Raw genomic sequence first — 10,303 nt, 5'->3', positions numbered from 1 at the left:
GCAGTTTAAAAAGGCCTTTAATCTCCCTGATGGTTTAATAATTTAAAAAAACAATCAAATTAAGCAAAGAAAAACTAAATGCTACATTATGTATAAAAGGTATTAATAACTACACTTTAAAATAAAATGTACCATAATTTAATTACAATTCAGGAAAAGGGTAACATGTTTTGATTCTGTTCCATCCAAATTCAGGGAGAAAATCAACTTTGCTATTGTTGAATACTGCGGAGAATTTAAAGAAACAGCCATCGCTCAAGGAAATGCCAAAGACAAAGAAGAAAAGTACATTAGGACTGACCCAGTTATCCTCCAAAAGGCATATGAACTTTCAAAGGAAAAGAAGACAACATCAGAAGTTATGGATATGATGGGTGAAAATGACTCCTTCCTGGCCCCCAGAAACTCTAAACAAATTCGAAACAAAAAATACAGAGAAACTTCCAAAGAATCACCATTAAAACCAGTAACCCGTACGAACATTTGAGGTGGATTCCACCTGGAAAGTAGACGGAATCCAGCTCAAATATAGGCGGAGAGTGTTCATTCCGGGCGTAAATGAGCAGGAGTCGGAAATTAATAAATTCTGTGTCAGATTTTCACCCCAAAATTTAAGAATTCCAGGTGGAAATGAGTAGTAATCTTAGCATGAAATGACGCCTCGATCTTTACGCCTGGAATTTTAGCAGAAATTATTCCTTCTCGGATTCTAACTTATGAAGTTTTCTACTGCTTGAAGCGTAAAATGGGACTTAGAATTTTTTCTTCAACAGACTAGGCGTAAAATGGACTTAGAATTTTAAGGAACTAAATAAGATCAGACACTGCATAAATATACTAGATATATTTTATTAATAGAATTTCTGTACCATATTCATTTATAATATAACCATAATAATGAAAAACATGCATTTAAAAAAATCTTAATAAAATAATAAGACATCAGATAAATCACAAAATTGCTGTCATTAAATCAATCAGAGAAAAAAACTTACTATGAAGTATCAAAATTTTTAAACCACTATGTTTTGACCCATGCATGATCAGTCTTAATCACTTTCCAATTTGTTTAGATAACGACACACATAGCACATTTGTTCATTATTATCCTGAACCTCTAGAAAAATGCATCCAGGGTCCTTGACGGCATTTCTCATGGCAACAAATTCAGTTTCATTAGTTTTCTCTACTTTAAGAATTTGACATTTGCTGTTATAAGAATTGCATTTGAGTTTTTCTAAAAAAGCCAAAACTGTACGCTGTCCGTGTATGGTAACAAGGAGAAAAAATCTTACACGCCCAAAACACAAAATATTTTCATTCATGTACATCATTGTAGAATTATCTCGTTTCATCATTCTTGCATAATCTAACCCATATATAATATGGTTATTGAAATCAATTCTTTTGAATGTAGAAAATTTTTCATGTTGAGGTACATATTCTAAAAAAGCACAGAGTTTTCTAAATTCCAAGTCAGATATATTTCTTAACTTCATTCCTCCTAGAATATACATTCCTTTCTCTATCATTTCCCCTCTTTTCAACAAGTTGGGGCACTCAATAGAATTAAATAACTTTTCCAATTCAGAACCTTCAAACATTGATGCGACTAGTTTTTGTTTTAGTTCTGGTAATTTTTGAACAAAGGAAATGCCAGTTATGATTTGATTATCAATATATTGTGTACCTTGAATCATTTTTAAAATACTTCCATTTTTATCTTCAAAAGAAAAACAGCTGTGGGTGTACAAAGGACCTAAATAACGGACACTATCAGCTAAATGAACAAGCTGATGTACATTAAGAGTCATAAAACATTTTTCATATAAAATTTCAAAATCAGCACAAAAATCAAATAACATTTTTTCTGCCTCTGAAATTTCATTTTCATTTGAACCTTGCTTTAAAAGAATAGATATAGCATTAACAAGCAGCACAAAATGTTGGAACCTTGGAATATCTAAAATACCACACAAAACTGGTGCACCAAAATACAATAAAAAATTACGATATTCTGACGCTTTCCAATATTTCAAATCATTTTCAATTGAACGAGGCAACCTTGAGATATCTAACGTTGGTTTCAATTTATTTAATCTAACATCAACTTCTTTGACCTTCTTGTAAATACTAAATTGCTTTGAATTAAATTCAGGAGCAAACCACAAACGCAACAATAATTTTTGGACTCCTAACAGAACCCCATGCATGTAATCAATGGCTATGCCATTTACAGTGTCAAATTTGGGGAAAAAAGTCAACCAAGATGGCCCTTTAACACCATTGACAGTGTAATTTGATGTCCTTTTTTCCAAGTTGTCCATGGCTTTTTGCGCATCTCGACACACATCATGTACTGTACGTCTGGGGTCTTTTGGTTGGTCAGGTATATAAGGAAATACATGCGTATGTCCCTTACCTCTCTTTGCAGTCTCTCCTTTTTGTAAGCATTTCCAACAAGAAAAGGATCCATTATATTGGACACCATTACATAATAGACATCTAGCAGGAAGATCTGCTGTGCCAAATAGTAAATAAGCTTTGCACATAAATGTCCCGAGAGATGGTGCAAAACACTGAATTCCCTCATGCAGCCTTTTAAAACAGTCCAGAAATGGAGAAAGGTAGGTTCCCATATTAGGTTTATGGGGGCCAAACCAGAGTCCTGCTAGGATCATATGCTCTTTTAGCATTCTTAGTTTGTATGGTAATTCATTTATCACCATGAATAATGGCCATATCGACACTTTACTGCTCTTGAAGACTGGAGCTCCATCAGTGTTGAATGTAAAAGAAATATTCTCTGGTTTTGATAGAGGTCCATCGTTCTCCCAGTATGATTTGTACAGACTCCCATCATACACATCTTCATATATTCCATCTCTGCTCTGTCTTCGAAAACGATGTTGCAGTTTTTCATAAAAACCAGTCTGTGCATATAAGATTTTTAGTTGACTCTCTACTGGCATCTCCAAAAAGTACATAACTTCATTGTCATTTAGTTCTTTCTCGCAGCCACTGTATGGACACTTAAGTTCTGCTGATGATTTTAAATAGCCTAAACAATGTGGGCAGTAGAAATGTTTGACCAATGGATTTCTAAGATTTGTGAAAAATTTCTTGTAGTCATACAAACTGGTGCAAAGTGTGTGGCCTTTAGGTAGTACATACGAAAATATGTTCAATAACTGGAGTATTCCATCACTGCTTAAGCTGTGTTTCATGGTGAAGGATGTGAATAACAGCATAAATGTTCCTAGTGAAATTGGAGCTTCGGGGTACAGGGGTTGGTCTTCATCTTCATCATTTTTTTCTCTTTCACCAACAAAACATTCATCGTCAAAGTGTAGTTCTGCATCTGAGTTAAACATTGATTCCATGGTGTCCTCAAAATCCAACTCGTCTAAATCAGAATCAGAATCATTCAAATCATTGCCCACTTCTGCTTGGGGTGGTATTTCCTCAAAGTCTTCTTGATCATTATTGCGTGGCACCTGGTTGCAAATAACTGTTTCTTCTGTATATTCTGGCAAAACCTGCTAAAAGTCGAGAGAATATCGCGTTAGTGAATGCACCAGAGACATAAATAACAGCACGTCAAATTTAGTACCTAAAAATATCCTACTTTTCTTATGATTAAAGATTTTGTAACAACTGTAAATTGAGTATTGAATGATAATAAAGATGTACACTAACTGATCATCAAAAGTTTCTTAGTAATCAACTGTTAATAACACTTACAGGTTTCACCAATTTCAAAAACTATGAAAACATAATCGCTGTGATATTCGACACCGGATACAGATTTCGGTAAACAAGTGTTAAACTCTTATCGCGATTAAATCCGGATTGTTATATTATGCACTTAAACAGAAAAATGCATGCATCACTTGCAATTACAAATAATTGATAGATAAAGAAATAAATTTTTAAAAAAGCCGATATCACGTTAAATAAATGAAAACAAGAAAAAAAAACCCATACCAAATGTTCTTTGTTGAGTTTCATTTCTTTAGATTTCGATGTTGATGGGAAATCCACATTTTCGATGTTGAGGCATTCTTCAGATGTATCCAATTTAAGATTTTCTTCGTAGGTTGTTACCGATGGTAAACATTTTTCAATAGCGTCATCAGTTAATAGGTCTTTTTTATAAGGACCTAGTTTTCTTTTCCTTTTCGAACCATCCATGTTTATTTTCCATGTACAGTTTATAAGTCTTATCTTCGTTATGATCAGGTTTCTGAAAAGCTTGGAGGAAATTTTCGGGAGGGTGAAAATGGGGGCCACAGATAATGCGGAGGGGTCTTGTTATTGTTTTATCGGCAGAGAAACCTGTGAGCGCCCCGTCATCCACAGCATGGGTCAGCGTGTTATTTGATACATGCACTGTCCAGCATGCGCACTTCGTTATCAGTTCAAATGAACGCCCGACTGTTCCTCAGTTTTTACTTGTAACTCATTAACTTACATGTAACTCGGATAAAATGTTTGCATGTATATTCTTCAACGAAGATGCCAGTCTTAGTGTTGTTGGGAAAAACAACAAGAGTTTAAAACTTGTAAGTGACGACTGGGAACCACGAGGAAAGGTTGAAATGTACTGGCCAGGAAAAGTCGCGGGACAACGATCCCTTTATCATGGAACCATAATCAAAGTTGGGGGTAAGTCAAAATGAATACTTTTATTAAAGATATTAGAGAACATGTAACGATTGTAGTTTGTTGAACATATATTAATTTATTATTTTACGCAGCTACACGGATATAGTTCAGGAACGTATCAGTATTAATTTAATGTACCTATTAATGTTATTCATCTTGAACATTCGAATAAAATACATGGCAACAGAAGTTATTTATAATTAATAAAAAAACTTATTTAGAATTGTACATAATAGAAATTTCCAAAGCGCATTTTATTAGTATGAACAAATTATGAATCCCGTATCAGATTTTAATTTCGAACTCTCGAATCCGCCGCCCAAAATTCTAGTCACGTGACATTGTAACACCGGAAGTTAATGTAGGATGAAACAATAATGTTTTTTAAAATGGTTTCTTTAATAAATGCACAAGTAAATCCACAGGGTAGAATAGATGTTAGTTTGTTTTTACAAATTTTTGCAAATTATTTAAGATTTTATTAAACATGTTAAGTAAACATGACATTTTGGCGATTAATCATTTCTGCCCCCCCCCCCCCCCCCTAAAAAACAAGTTTTTTGTTACGGTTTCGAATACTATAGGTTATATTGTACTGAGTGATGAACACTGATTGTGATTTTGTTTGAAAACTAACCTGTGCATATGCACTGATGTTTTTATAAACAATTTAACAATAGTATTAGATAAGGAAACCACAGATACGTGTGTGTGTGTGGGGGGGGGGGGGGGGGTGTTACAGGTACGTAGCACGGTAGGAGATTGCACGGCAGGAGTTATGATTTTTAACTACCCCCATGGGCAGATCTGTAGCCATGTGTTTGCAACAGTCCACCCACTTAAAACTACAATGACACATGCCATGCACAATGAAAACAATAAACATTATGTTTTATCTAGAACATAAACCGACCCTTTCTCTATAAATACTGGTAGATTAGACTCCCCGCTGTCTAATCCTCTGAACTCAACCATTGCTTTTATGATTATGAATTACAAATGTCATAATATACATGGGGGTAAACATCGATAACCCCCCCCCACGCACACACTAACGTTAGTTACTTGACAGGGGGGTGTCTCATGTAGGAAAATATTACCATATTTTTAAGTAAATATAATTTGTAAATCTTTATGAATACATAAGTATATTATGTTTTTTATTTCAAAACTTGGGCTAGTATACCTAAGGCTCCAACTTCTCAAAAATTCAATCTTTTCAAGGTAAATTTAGGAACAATTATGTTTGCTGCGATTAAAAGGGGGGGGGGCTGAACACTGAACACTCTATGGTGCTATGTGCCTAATGGTTGGGTCTAACTTTGCAAAAAAAAGTGGGGGGGGGGGGGGGGTAACCCCCCCCTCTTCCGACGCCTATGCCTTAATACATTAACCAACCAATAATCCCCGCTAATTTTCATGCCTCGATCTAGAATAATAAACAAAATGAAGGCTGTCGTCATCTCTCTAAACTTAATATCAATTTAACTCATAGGTATTACTGGTATATCATAATTTTGCACTTTTTTTTTTTTTTATAAAAAGTTAACAGCAAGCCTTTTGTTTTTCAGACGAAGAAAATTTGAACAAATTTGCAACACTTGCTTATTCAAAAATCTTGAAAAAGCAGAAGGGGCTAAATGATGTTCCAGAGGAGCTGTTTTCTTTTGAAATGAGTTCAGACGAAAGTTTCGAAAAAAGACATAGGTGTAAAACTAAAAAGATGCAGGAGTCAGAGGAGCAAGAGGACACGCTGAGTCCCAAAAAGAAGAAGAAGAAAGATGATGGAAAAAAGGAAGGTTCCAAGAAAACAAAGATGAAGAGAAGGAAAAGAAGAAGGAAAATTCATCAAAAAAACAGCCAGAAAAACAAAAAAAAGTGTCCTAAAAACTGGAAGCTCTGCCTGAAGGATTAAGGACCTTGCAGAACAAATATTGCAGCGATCTCTTTGGTCAATTTTCTACATCTGTCCCAGCAACCTTGCCAGAAACTGACGGCATATTTTCTGTCTCCAACTTTAACTTGATTGACCCAGAGAGTACCCTTTCAGAGCCAGCCTTACCAGTGTTAAAGCCCACTGCATCCAAGACACCTGTTGACCCAAAGAGTACCAATTCAGAGCCTGCCTTACCAGTGTTAAAGCCCACTGCATCCAAGACACCTGTTGACCCAGAGAGTACCCCTTCAGAGCTGGCCTTACCAGTGTTAAAGCCCACTGCATCCAAGACATCTGTTGAAAAAAGGTCCGTACCATTGTCAACATCTGCATCATCTCTAACCATGACAGATACATGGGAGGTCTGCATGAATGCAGTTAATGCAACAGCTACATCAGACCATGAATCAATGCAGTCACTAACGAGGCCTAACATCTCAGCTTTTTCTCAAGTGCCTAGTAAGTCATACATAAAAAAAATGTTTTATTTTATAATTTTACAGTCCTCTATTTAAAAGTAAATTATTTTAACTTGATACTACCGGTACTCTGATTTAATTCATTCATGTATTGAAACTTATAAATCTTTTTAAATTAAAAATTTTGGAGCAAAAATATATGCATCAATTCTGGTAGAGTATGTTATTAGATTCTCTGTAACATATACTACGATTTATAACTAAGCTCATTGTTTCAGTTCCATCTGGTGAGGTACTGCAGGTCCTGGAGGGACTAATGAAACCAGAAGTCCAGCTTTACATTAGAGACTTAGTCCACTTTGTAAAGCAAAATAAACCACAGGTATGTATTGAATCAGATATAATAGGAAATGCACTGTCAGATTGATACTTAAGTTAACACAGAGTGTTTATTTTTAGTGTTAACATAGAATGTTTAAACTTTACAATATACTTATTTTTTATGTAGAACTCATTTGAGAACACCAGTGGTGACCAGCAGAGTTGGGAGCAGACTGGACATCACCATGACTTCACCGCACCTTACAGACAAATTGAGTCTCATTACAGCAATCCTGGGGTATCACTTGTTACTAATTTTTATTATTGGGGTTCTTATGAGTATCCTTGGGGTTCCTAGGGGTATCCTTTGGATACTTGGAGGTGACCCTTGGATTCCAGTGAGATCCCTTCGGTATTAATAGCTATTAATTTCTATCATTGGGGGTACCTTGGGGTGAGCCTTGGATTTGAATGAGACCCCTGGATTTTCAGTGGTTAATAATTTCTATCATTGGGGTTCGTAGGGGTATCCTAGGGTTTCCTTGGGGTGTCCTTGGGGTACTAAGAGGTGATCCGTGAACTCAAATGAGACCCCTTGGGTATTAATAGTTATTAATTTCTATCATTGGGGTTCCTTGGGGTTCCTTGGGGTTAAATGACTCACCCCCGCCTGTATAATAAAATTTTCCGGCTGAGATTTCCGTCTTTAATTCCCCCATATTCTCCCCTAGGAGCTTGATTAGCCTAGTACCCGAGGCCTTCCGAGTGCACTCGGAAGGCCTCGGGTACTAGGCTAGAGCTAGTTAATATCAAAATCCTTATTGTTTATGTGTTTGAAAATATGGCATCAAAATAGTAACACGTCAATGACCCAGATCAACGGAGTCTTGGTAAAATGGGTAGGCAAACCCGGTCCGGGGCAAAATAAAAGCCGGGGCAGATCAATATTTTTCAATTTTCTTTGTGAACAATCAACCAATCTCAATGAAATTTTCAGGATATGTCACCAATCAGTATAACTGTATTCGCTCTAAATATTTCTGCAAAACAATGAGTATTTAGAAATTTATCGACGATTGTTGATTTCCAAGTTGGTAAAATGGGTAGGCAAACCCGGGTCGACATTTTACGGTTTTGTGGACTTATTTAAGAAAAAAATGAACATTTTACGTTCCGTAATAGCTGCGTGTCTATGTTATTCCACATGGATATTATTTATGTTATATTAATGTTACTTTTCATTACAATAATTCACATAATTAGAGAATAAAGATTACAGATACTGTGCCTTAATTTTAATATTAATGCTTGTAAGATATTGGTTTTTTTAGGTAAATTGAGTCTGGGCCCTGGTTGGGCGTCGTGGTTATCCCGATAAGAACAGTACTTGCTTACAAAAATTAAAAATAAACATAAAAAAACAATAAACAAATCAAAGGCCGGAACGGCCACAAAGGCGTCGAACTGACTTTTTCTTTAATATAGAATATCAATAATTTGAATTTCTGTTAATTTAATAGTCGTATATCAAATAATTTTAGACATAGAATAGAGAAGTATATGAATTTTGTTTTGTGCTGCTTTAAAAACAAAAATAAGTTTATTTTCATATAAAATAGGTATAGGTGCTTTTACAATTCAATAACTCATTATGTTTACAAAATTCGAAGAAATTTCAAAGTTTAAAAATAAATTATTTTCTTTAAACAATTTTCACAGGTTCATGATTCGTATACATTAACAGTATGTCCCTAATTATAATAATAAAGCATACCGTACTTTTATTTATTTCAATTCCCGTTTGAAACAAGATTCCCTATGGTACTATACTGTTGTTTACAAACAAATCCACAACACGTGCTATCTAAAATGCTCGACCAGATCAACTGAATTATCGTGTTTATTTTTAGCAGTAAAATCACTAGATACGTTTATCGCTTACATTTATTTTGGAGACCGTGCCCGATAACAAATAAATTTACATCGCAAATTTTATTTCTATCGGGCACACTCTCCAATTAAAATGTAAGCGATAAACTAAAATAATATTTAGTGAATGTTTACACCTGATTGTATTCATCCGCCATTTCTTGATTAAGCAAATTTATACTTATGCAATGAGTTGTCAATAACCAGGTAGGCAAAGTTGTTTTTTTTGTACACAATTTAGTTTGATAAATGGAATAAAAATCTTGAAATACATTTAATACTTTAAAGAACTTATTTCTTATACGCATTTAAAAGGCGGTGCAGCGCGTGAATTTGGATGATTGCCAATCCAGACAATCGCTAGAAGGCTGTCGAGCATTAGCTCAACATCTTAAAAAATTAACTACAAAACAAGAGGCCCATGGGCCACATCGCTCACCTGAGGAACAATAGGTATGATAAAATCAGCTTAATGGAGTCATAATTTTATACAAACAATCTTGACAATGTTCAATAATACATGTAGATCCTGTATAAATAAAATCCATTTTTTCCCCCTGGATTTTCTTATGTTTATAATCATTAGTCCCTTTTCTGACAGGATGATTTTATAGTCATTTCACTTGTTGAGTATTGCAGTCCTCAAAAAGGTCCTTTACAATTGTTTATATATGGGATATTAAGCAACATCAAACTCTGAACCTTCTTGTGAGGCCGAAGAATTGTCCTGCAGCCAAAGTCTTAACAATAATAAAGAATCATCTGGCTGATTAGTTTCTGAGAAGAAGATTTTAAAAGATTTACTCTATATATTCCAATGTAAAACTTTAACACCCCCCCCCCCTCAATGTGGCCTCACCCTACCCCCAGGGATCATGTTTTCACAACTTTGAATCTACACTATCTGAGGATGCTTCCACACAAGTTTCAGCTTTCCTGGCTGATTAGTTTCTGAGAAGAAGATTTTTAAAGATTTACTCTATATATTCCTATGTAAAACTTTGACCCCCCATTGTGGCCCCACCCTACC

General features: G+C 35.1%; 2 protein-coding genes across 2 annotated transcripts; both read left to right on the top strand.

Moving 5' to 3' along the window:
* Positions 1–3,502: 3,502 nt before the first annotated feature.
* On the top strand, positions 3,503–6,583 carry LOC128176825 (uncharacterized). The gene is made up of 2 exons (XM_052843374.1): positions 3,503–4,668; positions 6,240–6,583. Exons 1-2 carry the CDS (start codon positions 4,491–4,493, stop codon positions 6,581–6,583), a joined length of 522 nt encoding a protein of 173 aa, XP_052699334.1. The 5' UTR covers positions 3,503–4,490.
* On the top strand, positions 6,584–8,649 carry LOC128178205 (uncharacterized). Its single transcript, XM_052845259.1, has 3 exons — positions 6,584–7,063; positions 7,302–7,405; positions 7,532–8,649. Exons 1-3 carry the CDS (start codon positions 6,949–6,951, stop codon positions 7,700–7,702), a joined length of 390 nt encoding a protein of 129 aa, XP_052701219.1. The 5' UTR covers positions 6,584–6,948; the 3' UTR covers positions 7,703–8,649.
* The last annotated feature ends 1,654 nt before the right edge of the window (positions 8,650–10,303 follow it).

Source organism: Crassostrea angulata, chromosome 3 (genome assembly GCF_025612915.1).
Source record: "Crassostrea angulata isolate pt1a10 chromosome 3, ASM2561291v2, whole genome shotgun sequence".
NCBI classification, from domain to species: domain Eukaryota; kingdom Metazoa; phylum Mollusca; class Bivalvia; order Ostreida; family Ostreidae; genus Magallana; species Magallana angulata.
Note: the sequence above shows the minus strand (reverse complement) of the source record. Positions and strands in the feature narration are given on the sequence as shown.